The sequence below is a fragment of the Lingula anatina genome, chromosome 3 (assembly GCF_051362555.1).
Source record: "Lingula anatina isolate TDL-2025a chromosome 3, LinAna3.0, whole genome shotgun sequence".
Lineage (NCBI taxonomy): Eukaryota > Metazoa > Brachiopoda > Lingulata > Lingulida > Lingulidae > Lingula > Lingula anatina.
Window position 1 is genome coordinate 24632728 of NC_141769.1, and position 18980 is coordinate 24651707.

The 18980-nt window shown below is 35.9% G+C and overlaps 1 protein-coding gene across 5 annotated transcripts in view; it reads right to left on the bottom strand.

The window, feature by feature from the left end:
- LOC106173516 (rab GTPase-activating protein 1-like) overlaps positions 1–18956 on the bottom strand; it is a 36057-nt gene extending 17101 nt beyond the window's left edge. For 2 of the 5 annotated variants that reach the window (XM_087009634.1, XM_087009633.1), the window contains exons 1-8: positions 18776–18956; positions 11833–12326; positions 10946–11005; positions 7071–7284; positions 4625–4808; positions 4076–4335; positions 793–859; positions 370–472 (exon numbers count right to left, since the gene is read on the bottom strand). In XM_087009634.1, the coding sequence (XP_086865760.1) occupies positions 370–472; positions 793–859; positions 4076–4335; positions 4625–4808; positions 7071–7284; positions 10946–11005; positions 11833–12286 (1342 nt within the window). In that variant the 5' untranslated portion in view covers positions 12287–12326; positions 18776–18956. Of the gene's footprint in view, positions 1–369; positions 473–792; positions 860–4075; positions 4336–4624; positions 4809–6842; positions 6866–7070; positions 7285–10945; positions 11006–11278; positions 11753–11832; positions 12327–18775 lie in introns of those variants that run through there. The other 3 variants (XM_087009635.1, XM_087009636.1, XM_087009637.1) reach the window with 3 other exon arrangements.
- Between the last annotated feature and the right edge of the window lie 24 nt (positions 18957–18980).

Sequence of the window (18980 nt, forward strand, 5' to 3'; positions counted from 1 at the left end):
GACATTATTTTCACATCAGTAGCTGAAAGATATGTTGCGCTACAAGAGATTTTCCCAGTTGCAGAAAATTGCCTATGTTGCCAAATCTTTCAATCTTTTCTTAAATTTAGATGTAGATACATTTGCTATAGATATTATATGATTCCACGCTATGTAATGATTAGTTTACAAATAAGACTTTCTACAAAACACTTCAGTCTAAACAGTCCATTAGTTCCCCATTATCAAATGTTCCTTTGGGGATTCCCGCTGGGTAACAAAAATCAATGCTTATATGGACATCGTGTCAATATAATTGTTTTCAAGACCATAAAGCTCTCAGTTTGCCACACACACTTGCAAATCTATAGATTCCTAGTGCACACAAACCTTTGGGTGTCTCCGTATTTAGTATCCCAAATGCAGAGTCCTTGGGATCCCAATTACCAGAGATAATGTACACTTTGCCATCGTTACCCTGACCCATATGGACCTACAGTAAATCAATATTACAGTATTTGAACATACTCAAAGTTCAGTAAAATTATCTCTGTGAAAACATGAAAGAATGCACACTGTCAAATAAAGACTTAGAAGACATCAAATTAAAATTAACAACTATGCCATAACATGACCCTGAAGTATGAAAAAATATCATATTCAAATAAAGCCAATCTTACTTCACATATAACGAAACATTCCAATTGTCTTTCCTCTCTTCCTATTTTGTGTATTTCTAAACTTGAAAACTCTATTACTATAACTGTTCTATTCTCTGCATGAATGTCAGTGCTTCAATCAGTAATTCCTTACCATGTCCAGTAGATGCATGTCACTGTGCTTTACATTGCGTCCTGGACTGATCAACATTCCAAAACATCTGCAAAAGACAAAATTTAAACATGAAAACTAGAGGATCAGAGAGGCGATACCGCCTCCAAATATTGTACCACCAGCTGGAGCAAACGCATTCGTATAGACCCCCACATACACAAAATAAGGGACACAGCCACCAGTTTTGTGCTTGACAAGCTGTAAAAATGCAATCAACAAGAATTTTTTAACTATTGCAAAAAATATATATGGTACAATCAAATTTAAGTTCTTCGTAAGGTAGGTCAAGGGTCAATTTCAAGGTCACAGTAAATTGCCAGTATATGACTTCCTATTCAAGTTCAAGAGTAACTATGGACCTATCTCTGTCAAGTTTGAAGTTAAAAGAGAAAGAAATTAGCAGAGTTCAGTTCATGATAAAAAGTAGGTCAAAGGTCAATTTCAAGGTCACACTTAGATTGCCAGTATAGGACTTCCTATTCAACTTCAATAGTAACTATGGACCTATCTCTGCCAGTTTTGGAGATAAAAGGGAAGCAAAATTTGCAAACTTCAGTTTATGGTGAAAAGTAGGACAAAGGTCAATTTTAATGTCACATTTATAATGCCAGTATATGACTTCCTATTCAAGTTCAATAGTAACTACGGACCTATCTCAGCCAGTTTTGGAGATAAAAGGAAAGCAAAATTTGCAAAATTCAGTTCATGGTGAAAAGTAGGTCAAAGGTCAATTTTAAGGTCACATTTAGATTGCCAGTATATGACTTCCTTTTCAAGTTCAATAGTAACTATGGACCTATCTCTGCCAGTTTTGGAGATAAAAGGGAAGCAAAATTTGCAAAATTCAGTTCATGGTGTAAAGCAGGTCAAAGGTCAATTTTAAGGTCACATTTAGATTGCCAGTATATGACTTCCTTTTCAAGTTCAATAGTAACTATGGACCTATCTCTGCCAGTTTTGGAGATAAAAGGGCAGAAAAGTTTGCAAAGTTCAGTTCATGGTGAAAAGTAGGTCAAAGGTCAATTTCAAGGTCACATTTAGATTGCCAGTATATGACTTCCTATTCAAGTTCAATAGTAACTATGGACCTATCTCTGCCAGTTTTGGAGATAAAAGGGAAGCAAAATTTGCAAAGTTCAGTTTATGGTGAAAAGTAGGTCAAAGGTCAATTTTAAGGTCACATTTAGATTGCCAGTATATGACTTCCTATTCAAGTTCAATAGTAACTACGGACCTATCTCAGCCAGTTTTGGAGATAAAAGGAAAGCAAAATTTGCAAAATTTAGTTCATGGTGTAAAGTAGGTCAAAGGTCAATTTTAAGGTCACATTTAGATTGCCAGTATATGACTTCCTATTCAAGTTCAATAGTAACTACGGACCTATCTCTGCCAGTTTTGGAGATAAAAGGGAAGCAAATTTTGCAAAGTTCAGTTTATGGCGAAAAGTAGGTCAAAGGTCAATTTTAAGGTCACATTTAGATTGCCAGTATATGACTTCCTATTCAAGTTCAATAGTAACTACGGACCTATCTCAGCCAGTTTTGGAGATAAAAGGAAAGCAAAATTTGCAAAATTCAGTTCATGGTGAAAAGTAGGTCAAAGGTCAATTTTAATGTCACATATAGATTGCCAGTATATGACTTCCTATTCAACTTTAATAGTAACTACGGACCTATCTCAGCCAGATTTGGAGATAAAAGGAAAGCAAAATTTGCAAAATTCAGTTCATGGTGTAAAGTAGGTCAAAGGTCAATTTCAAGGTCATAGTAAGATTGCCAGTATATGACTTCCTATTCAACTTCAATAGTAACTATGGACCTATCTCTGCCAGTTTTGGAGATATAAGGGACTAGATGTTATAACTTTGGAGTTACCATAATGTGCCTTAAATTTCGTACAGAAAAAATTAATTAAAATAAAGAAAATGTCATTTTGGTCAAAATTCTTGAAATAGGAGGTGCTCTGAAGTTTCAGAAGTTCAAATTTGATGAAATAATGTCATTTTTGAACACAAGTTGTCTGCTTTGCCAAGCCTTATATTTTATTTTTCCAGAGTTCAAAATTTATTATCCATTACCGTACTGCACATTTTGCTTTTACCACCAATATGTACTTTTTGATACAGCGTAACTCGAAAACCGTATGGAATACAAAAAAACCGAGACCACCTCCAGTGTTGGGCTTTACATGCTCTACAAAATGCAAAAAAGAATGGGTCTCTAGCATTAACGGTTCCCGAATTAGAGACAGTTTTCAGTTTCGGTATCTTATGGCCGCTACTCCCGTGAAAATGCACCGATTGACCCCAAATTCATGGAGATGAAAGATGACCTGAAGGGTAACACTTCCCAATAATATTATTGGTTAAGTCTGTGTGGTGTCTGAATAACAGGGCAAAAAAAAATTTTTTCGTAAAAAATTTCATTTTTTTGAAAATTTTGGCCCATTTGACCTTGAAGTAGAGGTCAAAGGTCAAATCCAAGGGTATATTTGAAATCTACACATATGACTTTTGGAAAGCCGTCTATAGAAATTTTTCCCATAACTCCTTCCGTAAGGTAGATAATTAGCATTTAATTTTGCCATTTTTAGACAAGGGTGCATTGCAATGAGTGCCACACCCAGACCCCAATACCGACAAAGCCCAAATTTTACGTGAAACGAGTTGAGATTATAGGTGACCTAAATCCATGAGATGGGTACGGGGGCCCTTACCGTCTAGGAGGAGAAGCGGTAACGGTAGCCGTCCGGCGGAGCCGGCGGAACGATCCAGACGGGACCGAAACCATGTGTACCGCCAGCGCCAACGCTGGTGGTACAATAATGCTTGGCTACAATTAAAACAAACAAAGTAAGAACGTCAAATGAGTAATGAACGTCAACATTTTTTCAATAAGCACATCAAAGATCATCTAATGATTTCTTAAAATATTCCATTAGCAATAGTATGCTATTTTCTTACCAAATAACTCAACACCAACTAAGTTACATTAATGTGTAAATTACAATCAACAGCTCATAATTCTAAAAACATGCTAGCAAGTAAAAAAATTTCTGGACGTAAAAATGTACCGACAAATACTCACAATTTATCACAGCTTTTATGATCAGTGATGAGACAATTTAGTGAAAAATCTGATGGCATAGGGTCCAGGGGGCCACTTACGTCAATGATATTTTGGGCTCTCCAAAAGTCAAAAACCTGCGGATAGTCGGAAAAATGTCATCCCTGTATAATACAAGATTTTATATAAAAACCCACCTCTCAATTTTCAGCTCCTTGTTAGACGTCTGCTGCATGGTCACAGATATTTTCTTTTCCAGGTTAACTCTCAGCTTGAAGGCATTCTTATCCTTGGGGCAGGCGGAGAAGTTCCCCTTCCCATCTTCTTCCTTCACCTCCATGAAGACGTCAAAGTGGAAGTTGCTGTCCTCAGTGATACTGGAGAGTGATCCTGCGCTGAATGAATGTCGCGGGATCTTCCTGAATGAGGTGGCAAAGCAATACAGGATCTTGCCCACCTGAGAAACAGAGATGAGAGGTTTTTACACTTTTTCTAGAAAGGAATTTTGTTTTTTTATAGAAAAAGAAAACTTTTTTTTTACTACGAAACACAACTTTACCAAAATGTACTTTGCAGAATGCTTTATCATTCTTTAAATTTCATATAAATGATATTGCATAAAAAATGAAAGTTCTCTTAAAGTAAGATTAAAAAACAACATTTTAAACATATGGGTTATATAAGGCAATGGAAAATATACTAAGTAGTGAGACCATAACTTCTCTTTCTCCACTTATTATACTCACAGCATCTTGTATTTCACATCTAAACACATGGCATTGGAACAGCACAGCGTCAGCAGAGTCTCCGTGACTGCAGGTGAAGGCAAAGCACTTGCGTTCATTTGTCTCCACGGCACCGCGTGCACAGAACAGAATGCGATGTACTTTGAATGTGGCAATCTCGCTGTTAGTGCTTGGCTCTAATAATCTGCAAATTACAAAAATTTAAGTTCATCCCCCACTTGTGACTAACAAGATATATGTAATACATCCTATTTTTTCAACATTAAACATAGCTTGATCTCATCAGACAAACAGATACTTTTGGACAAATAATGAATTTCCAGCCTAAGTTTAAACAAAATACTTGCCATACACGAAGATTAATATGGGTGCATTATCTGAAAACTAGAGGATCAGAGAGGCGATACCGCCTCCGGATATTGTACCACCAGCTGGAGTAAGCGCATTCGTATGGACCCCCCCCACCCCTCCAAAAAGGGACACCATCACCAGTCTTGTGCTTGACAAGCTCTATAAGATGCAATCAATAAGAGTTCTCAAAATATGCAAAAAAAATATAACTAAAAATGGTATAATCAAGCAGATTTTCGAATTGACTTGCATTTTCCTACCCTTGATCACTCCTGTATTCTCTAGACAAAAGGCCTATTGGTTTTCCTTGAAAAGTATTGTCAATGGTGCATATATGCTGACAAAAGAGAAAACCTAGGGGCAACAAGGGGCACATCTCTGCTGGTTTTAAAGATATGAGAGGCAAGAAAATATGCAAAGCTCAGTTCATGGTGAAAAAGTAGGTCAAAGGTCAATTTTAATATCATAGTATATGAATTTCTATTCAAGTTCAATAGCAACCATGGGTATTTCTTTGCCAATTTTGCAGATTTAAAGGCCTGAAAACATGCAAAAAGCAGTTCATCATAAAAAGTAGGTCAAAGGTCAATTTCAAGGTCACAAATTGCTAGTGTATTACTTCCTATTCAAGTTCAATAGTAACTATGGACCTATTTCTGTCAGTTTTGGAGATAAAGGAGAAAGAAAATTTGCAAAGTTCAGTTCATAGTAAAAAGATGGTCAAAGGTCAATTTTAAGGTCACAGTAAATTACCAGTATATGACTTACTACTTAAGTTCAATAGTAACTATGGACCTATATCTGCCAGTTTTGATGATAAAACGGAAAGAAAATTTGCAAAGTTCAATTCATGATGAAAAGTAGGTCAAAGGTCAATTTTATGGTCACTGTTAAATTGCCAGTATGTGACATCCTATTCAACTTTAATAGTAACTATTGACCTATCTCTGCCAGTTTTGGAGATATAATGTTACAATTCTGAGTTACAATAATGTGCCACCACAATGTACTTTTTAATACAGCATAACACGAAAACCGTATGAAATACAAATAAACGGAGACCATATGCAATGTTGGGCTTTACATGCTCTACAAAATGCAAAAAAGAACGGGTCGCTAGCATTAACGGTTCCCGAATTAGAGACAGTTTTCAGTTTCGGTATCTTATGGCCGCTTCTCCTGTGAAAATGCACCGATTGACCCCAAATTCACGGAGATGAAAGAAGACCCAAAGGGTAACACTTTCCAATAATATTATTGGTTAAGTCTGAGTAGTGTCTGAATAACAGCGCAAATAATTTTTTTTTGTAAAAAATTTCATTTTTTTGAAAATTTTGGCCCGTTTGACCTTGAAATAAAGGTCAAAGGTCAATTCCAAGGGCATATTTGAAATCTACACATATGACTTTTGGAAAGCCGTCTGTAGAAATTTTTCCCATAATTCCTTCCGTAGGGTAGATAATTGGCATTGAATTTTCAAAAATTTTGACAAGGGTGCATTTCAACGAGCGTCATGCCCAGGTTAATGCACCGACTGAGACAAAAAAACCTGGGGGTTCAAGTTGAGGTTATATGTGACCTAAATCCAAGAGATGGGGACAGTGGTCCTTGCGGTCTAGGAGGAGAAGCGGTAACGGTGACTTGTATCCGGCGCCAGTACGCGGAGCCGGCGGAGCTTACGGAGCCGGCGGAGCCAACGGAGCCGGCGGAGCCGGACGAGACGGGTCGGGACTAAAACCATGAGTACCGCCAGCGTACACGCTGGTGGTACTAAATATTAGTATATATTGCTCTAAATAATATAAGAAAATTTTGATACAGAAACTACAGTCTAGGCACTGAATGCCACCCCAGTCCCAGTACTAACCTGACCAACCCTTCAGAGTTACTGGGCACTCAATGCCACCCCAGTCCCAGTACTAACCTGACCAACCCTTCAGAGTTACTGGGCACTGAATGCCACCCCAGTCCCAGTACTAACCTGACCAACCCTTCAGAGTTACTGGGCACTGAATGCCACCCCAGTCCCAGTACTCACCTGACCAACCCTTCAGAGTTACTGGGCACTCAATGCCACCCCAGTCCCAGTACTAACCTGACCAACCCTTCAGAGTTACTGGGCACAGCCAAAGTGATGGGGATAGACAGTTGTGAATGCTCATTCAGGATCTCCATATTACGATTGATTTCTGCCTCACTCCTTGGTGCGTTAATGGACGCAGACCCCAGGTACGTGACATTGCTGAAGAAAGTGTACTGGCCCTCTGGGAGATCTGGGGTGTTAGGAAGAGAGGCGGAACGGAGACGCCCTGAAATACATACCAATGCATAAAATATAGAAAAGGGCATCCAATTGCACTGATTGCATGAAAATAAAATCATGCTATTATCTTAATGGATCCTGATCTGTTATACCCAATCAAGTGAACTTAATACCACAAAGTAAAAAACTACTACAATCAATTTCTACCATTTATATACTTTTTTAATCATGTGATATCAATTCATTATACTAAGTGCCAAGTCAGGCAAAATATCATGTTATTCAATACAACTGAATGCATTTCAGTCAATGCAATCAGCACAGGCATGGTTTCAGAACTGACTCAAAGCACAACTGTGCTTGAATATGAATAATTCAACAATAAACAGTGGTCTACACATTCCACAAAATCTACTCAACAGGCCAATGAATATATATTATTTAGAAAACACATCATTAAAAATACATCTGAAAAAAAAAAAACATGACTGGGAGGTTTTTCATCATTAATTAATTCATGCAGATCTGTTATTGGAAAATATAAGAGTAATTGAAGGTAATGGGATGTTGATTGGTGCATAGTATTCATAGGGAAAAAAACATAACTTCATGAAAGTATAAAATAAAAGGCATACAGGTAGTGCAGGTATATGTGAACATCATTTGATACTCATATCGGGGATAAAAGGGCAACTCTTCATTTATTTATTTATTTATTTATTTTTTTTTTTTTTGCAAATTTCCCTTCAGCACCATGGCCTCAGTCATACAGCCAATGTATCATTCAATAACATGCTCCCCCCCCCAACCCAAACAAAGAAAATTAAATTTCAAAAAGAAAAAAAAAATTCATTTTACACCCATACAAAAGGAAGCAAGAAAACAGCCTACAATATAACAGTTCCATGCTTCACTAATCCTCTTGCACAGCATGCTGTAGCAAGAGCCCTCTTTAGATCTAATAATGCCCCAAATATAAACATCAGTAAATTATGGTTAGAAACTGCAGTTCAGCAAATTTTCCTCCCAAAATCAATAGTCCAGAGAGACGGGCAGTCCTACACCATACTGTTCAAAGTAAAAAGGCCATAAAACCTCTCTCTTTCGCCAATACACCAATGCTCCTCAGAGAAAAGCTACCAGTATACGGGGCATTCTCTGTCGCATGGTATTCATTTTGCAGGACAAATGGAATTTCGACTCTTTAAAGTGGCATTTTACAAAAACTATAGTACATTACATGTACATAGTTCACATGGCAGGAACATTGGATAATGCAAGCCTACCTGCATCTTTCAATGCAATAACAAATAGACAGAAGTTTATCCAACTGTTTACTTTTATACATGATACTATTACATAAATGACATAAATAAACACTTCTATATATCATGTACTGTAAAGTGTATAATTATATCATTTATTAATATACACTTTATTTATCAGATGCATTAAATGGTAGCTTACACCAAGTCATCATGGCTGTTCTTTCTGATTATTCATTATATGGATGTGTTAACTTTGAAGAGGGACTTTTTATGAACTTGCTTACAAATCACATAACTGTTATTTAAACTCATAAACATTTGCTTGCATTTATAAACCAAAAGACATCATAATAAAATGATTCCAAGAAGTAAAATCCAAAAATTGAAAATGAAATCTTCATTGCATTCTTAAAATACCCAGAGTATATTATTTCTGTATCACCAAACAAACTATGCTTCCAACAGTGAGATAGTAGCTTGCCCATATCTGGTTAGAAACAGGTCCTGAAATCTACAGTTTTCTATATCTCAATTAATTCTCTTGTGAGCACAATAATCAAAACTTAGAAAGGAGGAAGTAAGCATGTGCATTTGTGTTGCCCCTTTCTCAGAAATATGTTTTTGAAAATGAAACTAAACATTTGTGCTAGGAGAAAATAAAATGTTCCCTTACCAAGAAAAGTTTGCCCAAAGGAACAGAGAGACCATATAAAACAAAAAAATCTTTATCATACATAGCTTTGAATTTCACATATCTAGACTTGTAAATAATGCACAGGCACATAGAAAAACAATAATTGCTGCACACAGTGGCATTTCCCAGCACAAAATAAAGCAACAACTTTTCATGCTGCCTGACATGCATCAATAAATGAAAGCAGTAGGCGGGATATTGGATTTTTTATCGGGAGGGAAGATGGGGGGCAGTACGTAATATTTCTTTGAAATCTTAAAATAAATGATGACCTCGAATACAAATTTGAAACATCAAAATTTGCTCCATCAAATACAATTACAATATTTCATTTCCCCCCAATTCCATTAACCAGGGATGGAAGTCATCGATCTGTCTGCTGCTTTTTCTGGTTCATCAGATAAAGCCGATATGCAGTGTGAATCCTTCAGCAAACGCCAACTATTCCATCAACTTTACAAAAGTAACCCAATGTTTAGACCTCCAGTGTTATAAATGGTAAATATTCCATGGCATTTCCCAGTTAAACTGTAAGGCAAACACATCCTTGTAGAGCCTCACTGTTCAAGAAACCACAGCACAGTCAAACAAAAGCACAATTAAGACCTCTTGTGAGTTTCTACTTGTTAGAGAGAAAGCATGTCATCAATCTGACCCTGTTATCACTCAAAATTGTTTTGTTTCTTCACATTGGACGTAGCTGACCACCCCCATCCCCTCTCAACATCCCCACCCACCAACATTTATGGAGCAGCAAATATTTCCCACATTGGCCTTATTACTTGTAGTTCAGCAGACAGCTGATCTTTTCTCAATACCAGAGCAGCAATAACCTGTCAGCAATGAATAATTCCAATCACTCTATAATAAGAGGATGCTTCTTACTAATAGGGTTACTTTATGCTCACGAGGAAAATGTCTGGTAATGAATTGCCAACATGGATATATTTACTGCCATGGTAATGAATAAGGCATACTGCTATAATATGCAACTTGTATTAAATAAAAATTCCTGGAATCCCGCACTGAAGAGTGGTAAAGACTGATGTTATATTGTGATAAAAAACATACAGTTAACAAAGAGGGTTAAAATAACAGTTACTGGCAATAGCAGTTGGGTTTGAAAATGGAAGCTTGATTTATCACATTGTTCCTGAATGATGTAAGGGTGGTGATGATACTCAATCAAGAACATGCCAAGATTTCTGACACAGGAGCAGTTAATTATACACAAATACAAAATACTGAACACTTGCACCTCAGAGCCCAATACACCTGTAATGTCTATTGTGTTTTACATATCTGAATTCATCTTTTCTTATTTTTTAACATGTTATTTTTGCTATTTACATTACAGTAAATAATAACAAGTTGTAATCCTCCGAAAAAAAAAAATGAACAGACTTCCTTCTGTTGAGTTATGATTTTACTCTTAAAGTTCAGAATACAACAAATGTTTTCTCCTAAAAATCAAAAATTTGATGTGCATGCTCATGACAGCATATAGATAGACTTGAAAAAGAGACTAGAAAGTGAGATTAAGCTAAATCTTTTACCAAATTTTACTAAATTTTTGGTGAGCATTTTAAATTTGTTTAATTAAAACATTTTTGTACAGTATATCTTGTTCAAGTAAGATTTGATTAATACTGTAAATCCAATATACCACAATGGAAATCACTAGAGTAATGAGCCCAGAGGTTCAAAAATAGAAAGGAGCAAAAAAAAAAGAACAATTTCCATACAAGATTCCTCACAGCCAGCAGTATTCATAACTCCGGTCTGAGACTTGGTAATCAGTTCACCTGAAAATAATACACACAAAAATACTTCTCTTCAAAATTCAGCTATTGACAAATATTTATCACTAAAAACATTTACCATCTGTAGTCTTTTTCTTTTTTTCAAAATTATTGGGAATAATATATTCCTTTAAAGTTTGATATACCGCTTTAACTCAAAGATGGCTCTTCATCTAGTTTTGTCAAATGGCTGCATATAATTTGACCTCTCCTGGTTGACTTACATTTATAATCATCTGGAATAAAATAAAACTGATCACAGTTCACATTTCCTACCATCTGTCTGGCTTCATCTTCTGCCTCAAAACCTCGCTGTTATTGCCTTAAACCTATACACAGATCTGACTCTCAGTAAGAGCAGTCAATATATCTGGTTGGTATTTACTTCTTGCTTTGGTAGTCCACGCCCACTCGCTCTCCCTGGAGGGAGGGATGTAGGCAGGTAGACATGTCTTTAATGCCCAACTTGTCAAATAGTTGACATCAAGATATCAAGGACTGTGCTTCAAGTGGCACAGAACTACTTTGTGCTGGCTTGGTGGTGCATTATGCAATGTCTAATGAATCAGGATGCATTCTACTACTAATCAATAGGGGGATATGATGTGCTTCCTTTTATGCCTTTGAAGTCTGTCTATTTGCATTGTATTGATAAACTTAGAAACAGAGAGTGGAGGGGGCAAGGATACTACTGGAACATCAACTGTAAAATTCCTAAGTGTTGAGAAGTACAAACCCATTGTGAAAAACACTTCTAAATTGATTAATAGTACTAAAAATGTAAATTAAAGATTTAATAAGAAAGTGTGGCTGGCATAACCTTCACTTACAAGGATCGCCAAAATTTGAAGCCTCTGAGTCCCTCATGTTTGTTGCTCCTCTTGGTCTATTTACTGCACAGCTGAAGAACGTGCTGTCACCTATCGTCTTCCTTTCTTCTGTAGTTGGAATATTTCGAGGGATATCACCCTCTCCAACAGAGGGCAGCTCTGTGCCCTTGTCATCTGCTTCAACTTTCGACATTTCAATTTCTCCTTCACCCCGTGTGCTATCTGGAGATTCATCTGTAATGGTATCTCCACTGGTGGTGAGATCGTCATTTTTAATTCCTTCTCTTTCCTTTGATCCACTCATATTATCATCCTTTAATACCTCACTAAGTTTTTCTTCCAAATCGTCTATGCAACCGTTCCCAGGTATTTTTAGCTTGGGATCAGCATTAACAACCACATACTCCTCTCCAGTAGCCGAGTCCAGTGAGCCTTGACTGACAGTGTCTTCCATGGTGGACTGCAAGCTAATTGTTGGCCGTCATGGTAAAATCCTGAAACAAAAATATGATTTTAAGTTTAACAGCAAATTCTTTTCCACATAAAAAATTAGTGAGAGAGCAGACATAGTGTATCACCATTTGCCCTCTCCTATTACCCTTATTAGTGGCTTTGAACTTCTTCAAAGAACAAGTACTTTTAAAATAAGATGAGAATTGCTGAAGATGCCCCGTGTACCACATGCTCCAAAGCCTCTTTTATTTTCTGATTTTCAAAAATGAGCACAGTGATTTAATTTTTTTATACTACAAACCAACATGGCTGTCTATAAAATTACTACCCTCTACCAGGGCGACTGATAGATTTTTACGGATATTCACAGATATGTCTCTAGCTAGATAGATTGTCATTTTAACTCTAAGTTAAAGTTAAAATGACAATCTATCTAGCTAGAGACATATCTGTGAATATCCGTAAAAATCTATCAGTTGCCCTGGTAGAGGGTATAAAATTACTATGTTTGCAATGTCGTTTGTAGGTCAAAATGCTGAATGTGGGGTACTTATTCAAAAAAAGTTATATCTATTGATTGGCAGTCTCTTAAACTACATGTACTTTTGACCATGCCTTACCGCAAATCTACATGCAAGTGTAAAAAGTCAAAATTACACAATTTTGAAGATTATTTAAAGGGACAATGCATAAGGTCTAAACCATCTTTAACCTACTTATTTCTCAATAAGAAAGACTGTGTTTAAATCTCAAAGGCCTACCACACTTCTTTTTAAATAGTGAACTTAGTACCCCTTCCTAAAATTTGCATCATTAGGTACTTTAAAGTGAAAATGCATAGAATGGATGAAATCATTTTCTAGTGACAAGCCATGTGAAGCAAAAAAAAAAAAAAAAAAAAAATCTTATAGGGCATATTTTTTGTGTTTGGGGTGATCAGAAAGAACTCTGTTGAGGAAGTCGTGAATCTTTTTTCATTGCATTCTACCTTGAGTGCACAGTATTGCATCTTTTTAGTTTTATTTCATTTATTCATCTTTTCATTCATTTATTTATTTTAGCATGCTTCTGTGTGCAAGTGTGTGTGTGTGTGTATGTGTGTGACAAAAAAAAAAAAAAAACATGGCATATTGTCCTTGTAAGTACTGGTCAAGATATCACACAGGTGTGATATAACCACAAGAACACCACAGTTGCTCTGGTTACCTGTTTTATATCACTGGGCTTGCATTCTTTTCTGATCAAAACAAGTAAGGCATTTATACTGCTTGAGTGATTCTCACAAATCCAAATGCCACTTGAAATGACTTCTTGGCAGACTTTTCTTACAGAAGGTTGGAAATTCACTATTTTTACCATCTTTAAGCATTTCAAGGGTTGGTTAATATAAAAAAAAAAAGATCACTTTTTTGGCAAACTCAAATGTTAGTAATTTGTATGTGAAACAGCAATTCCAGACATTTTTATCAAAATTATTTTTCAATGTCTCTTTCTATACTGATAGTTCAGTGTTAGTCTAAGTGGGTATTGTACAAAGTCCTTTTACGTATGTATGCTAGTGATCACATATATATCTAGTGACTCATACAGAGAGTTAGTGTGTTTAGGTTCAGAAGCCGACTTCCATTAAGAAGTACTGTTATGTATACAAGCCAATATGAATAAAATGTTGCTCCCCAATATCTCCACTCCCGCATCCTTGTTTCCTCTATTAGATAAAGGACTTGTAGGAATTTAGGTGAGATCCTTGGAAGTTCTGGATCATTAGGGATTGTAAATAGGATGTAACATAACTTGCATTTCATGGTATTGGTGGCCAAAATATGTATAAATGCCCCTTATAACACGATTCAGATTGGGAAAATTGGGCAATTATATAATCTATGAAAGCCCCAGTCCATTTAGCATAAAAAGAAAATACTTCTGAACCAACGAAGTACATTTCACAAGTAGATGATCTCATACTTCAAGGTATGTTTGGATTAGAAATGGTTCTTTTTTTTTTTTTTTTTTTTTTTTTGTATACAACACATGAACACTGCATAACACCAATGGTCAAGTTCATGCACAACACATGCTACTATGTACTGATATGAGAGATGATGGTACACATAATGAAAACAAATTATTTTGCAATCAAATGTCAAGTTTTGGAGCTATTATTAGATTCAGATAATACTAACATCTGATCCTTGTTAAGAAAGCCAATGTGTCTATTTGTATACTTTAGCTACTATTATTTAAACTATGAATATTTATTTATAAATTACAATGATATGAACAATATAATATATCAAAATATGACAACATAAAAATATTTAAAAAAATTATATAATATATGTAATAAGATAAAGTAAGTGTGCAATGACCCTGAATTACTTCTTAACCATATATTTATAGCTCATAAGCAAGATGATCTTTGGCCTCTGTTTTCAGCCTTACAGGTTGGGTATTTACAGGCCTCATTCTATCATATAATATATAACAAACTTTAAAAGCTATCAATATCAACATCCTGGGAAAACTTTGTGTCCTTCATCACTCTTTGTACTATATAATTTGCATTTAATGTGCATTTCTATTGGTTTGCATATTGATAATGATTTGTCCTTTTATTCTAGCTAAGTTAGATGAATAAAACATCTATACACTTAAACACGCCAGAGGCTTTACATAAACCCTTCAGGGTTGTAACACAGGGTGTGATGAGGCTTTTCCTGCGTAACATGTAAGGCTGATAACTGAAGGGTTCATCCATTTTAATCATCATTTTCACGGGTCTACAAACCCTATACTGGGGGGGGGGGGGGGATTAATGTTCTCTGTACACTTTTGAAATTGATGATCCAAATTACTGTCAAAGACCATCATTTTGCCTTTCACCCTGTACTCTCTGAGGGGGTAGGGGGCCTGGCATAAATCTACTCTTTGTAGATTGTGAAAATGATGATAAAAATGGATGACCCCTAAGCAGACAAGAATGACTGCCCCGTCTGCTTGTGATTGGTCAGGCGTCGGTACTTTTGTAGTATACCCCCCCACCCTGTAACTTCCTGAAACTTTCATTTTTCAAACAGTTTTTTACTTTGTCTTTTTCACCTATGTCAAAGCTGTTGAAATAAAATGTTTTTGTAATTACCTGTGGTCTTTTTATTAGTTTTAATCACGTTTAATCCACCCCATTGAAATACAATGTGAAAATTTACAATGTACTTGCAGTCAATAACTTGCCGCGTTTTCGTTGGCTAACTCTACCTTATTTTATGTGAACATAGGATTGATACATTGTATACTTGGACTTCCTCTGTGAAATTATTATGAGCTACTTGTTCACATAAAATTACCCTAGAGTTAGCCAACGAAAACGCGGCAAGTTATTGACTGCGGGTGTAAATTGAAGATTCTAACATTGTATTTCAATGGGCTGGATTAAACGTGATTAAAACTAATAAAAAGTCCACAGGTAATTACAAAAGCATTTTATTTCAACAGCTTTGACATAGATGAACAAGAAAATGTAAAAAACTGTTTGAAAAGTGAAAGTTACAGAATGTTACAGGGTGGGGGGGTATACTACAAAAGTACCCAGGCGTCTACTTGAAGTTTATAACCCTTTATCATACAGTAATCTGTTATGGCAGCGTTCTGTTATAATTGTCATTCCAAGATATATGAATCAAATAAATGGTTTAACGAACTGAAGATAATAAATGAATGAAGGAAAAATAAATGTTATGACATAAATGATAAAAGTATCTGCAAGAATCATTGCGGAATTAACCGATTACAGTGACGTCATATTTGCTCCGTAACACTCGTCCAGCGGCCATTCTGGAGGGAAAGAACGACGGGGAATAGTAGCGTAAATATAGGTGAACCAAATAAAATGAAATAATCTTCATATCGTGATCAAGTACACCAAAAAGAAAATAGTATATACATGTGAAAACTTCAGCTGATCAGCGTGATCGACCGGGGGCGTCTCGATAGTCCGAAGGTTCATTGGTCCGAAGGTTCTATAGTGAACATTCGGACCAATGAACCTTCGGACTATTGAACCTTCGGACTATCGCTACGGCCCCGATCGACCCATATAAACTCAAGACAGTCCAAAGACGTGAAATCCTGACCTACCCCTGTATCCCAACATCGTGGAATGTTGTCAGAAGCTAGTTAAGTTATCTTGTACTTCATTTTTCTTGTTCATTGGGTAATAAAAGTTATAGCTTTAGAGAGTTTACTGTGTAATCATAAGTTCAACCTTTCATAGAAGCAACTTTGTACATAAAGGATAGATATAAGGAGAAATTTGAGCTGACTATCGGGATCAACCCTTACGGACTCAAAGAAGAGAGTATGCAGGGTTGTGACAAGAAATATTGCTGTCAGATATGATTTAACTGTACATCATGAAGCTGTCAGAAATTATTTCAGCATTCTTGTGCTTCATTTTGGTTCATTAGGAAGTATTTGTAACATGACTGTTGTTTGAGAGTTCAATATTTTACCATGAATTCAACCATTCACAGTAGCAACATTGTTAGCATTTTATTATTAGTCCAGACCTTCACAGAAGCAATGTATTTTTCAAACTTATGACATTCAATGTAACATAACAACAAGTCAGTTCATGAATTGATCTTTATTTGATTGAAAATATAGGAAAATGCACATTTTGTATGGATAAAAGTAAACATGAAATGCAAAACATTGTTGCACAATTCAATGACAGATTATCAGGGTCCCTTTCCTTTTGGTTGATAACACTGACATGAAAAATATTTCCATACTTTTAATGATGCAATGCAACATGTACATGAGCATATTAAGTCGAATCAAGCCACCATAATTTGAGAAACCTGTTTAGTATATTTTTAATTTATGTCTAGAGAAATGCTTGATTGAAGACTCACAATTGATATGTGCTGTGTGGGTATGTACATATTAGGCCTTAGATGGTGTTACTAAGCAGTTTGTAATTTTATTTAGGAGAATTCCACAACTGGTGGTCACAATTTAAAAATGCACAACAGTGACAACCTACATGTACAACAGCCATCTGTTTCTGCATATCAGACCATCTGTGGGAGGTGCACCATACAAAATTTTATATTTCTTGCAAACTTTTCCATTTAGCCTTTAAACATATGAGAAAGAAAAAAGTGTTTTCATTTCTTCTTGTGCTTCTGCTCACAATTCTAAATAAATAGAAAACCTGTCCTTGTTGTATGCAAGCTATCAGGATAACAACTTTAAAACAACAAATGAACAATGAAATAAATAAACAAATCCAATTAAATAACTCCTGTCATGCACTGAATTTCACTCTCCTGATGTTCAGATCCTGTCTCCTCAGCTGGTCACAAAGATATAAGAATATTTTTTCTCTGCTTCTACCTTGTGTGCCATCTAGCTGCCTTTTGTACCTGTCACCTTTTTTTTTTTTTTTTTTTTTTTTTTTTTGATAACCAAGATTTATTTGCACCCAATCATTCAGTGTGGCTTGGTGGGAAAATTTCAGATCAATTTCCTAAATGTAAATTAACAAAAAAAGGTAACAATAGTTATTTTTATTCATATTGTAACTTGCATCATAATACAGTAGGAAAACACAGAATTCAACATTTTACAAATTCATTTCATAAGTTCATTCAATTAAATGGTACCTGAGCTAGAATATATACTTACAAAACAGATTTACTCTTAACACTACACTAAATCTAAAATCAAGCCACTAACTTCCAAATACACATGACACAGGTAATTGATTTAATTGGCCCAGCTGAGCTGTGTACATTGTACTGTAGCCTTGACACTAATTGACAATAATGCTAACCAGGTATTAAAGAGGTAGATGACAGCAGATAAAATCCAAAGAGCACCATAACTGATAACAAATTACACCCAAGGCAATAAGTGAGTCTTCATAATGAAAGTCGAAACCCTGCCTGGGTATTTCCACACGTTTTTACAACACACTCTCCACCAAGACTTTTTGGGCACTACTAATATGCAGTGTACGTGCGCTCATATCTTATACACCTCGGTCATTGGTTTTCTACTTTTTTTTCTTTTATGGTAAAGGCTGCACAGCTGGGTCTTCATTCTTTGCTGTAAAATAAATTAGTTTTATCCTTTACTTGTCCGATGAGTCTTGATTCAAAGCCACTCCTCAATCTCTCCTCCGTTTACGGTTTTCGTCCCTACACCTTGGATTGTTACCACTGCAGGCAGTCTGTGAACGCTTGTTAAGTTATTTATCTTCTCTCTATCATATACCCTGCAGTAATTCATCATTTTACTCGGTTTAATATCAAAGAAAACACAGAAATTAAATGCTAAATTGTACATGTAGACATGATCATGCGCAGCAGACGATTCCGGTCTCCCTCCAGTATGGCTGCCGTTTGTTTTGATGACGAGGGCTACAATGGGTTAATAGCAAAATTTATTATTTGACCTATCTCTAAAATTGAAATCTTTCACCTACCATGACAACAGCAAGGTTTGTTCCAATCAACCTGTAATAAAACAAAGAACCAGCTACAGTCTTTTTTCGAAGATAATAATTTGCTTTTTGACAGCAGTAGCCCAGCCTGAACCAAAACACCTTTTTCACATGACATAAGGCGCATGTCTAACCGGAAGCAGCAATTCCGTCCGGGATTTTCCGTGTGTCTTCGGGCATCATCGCT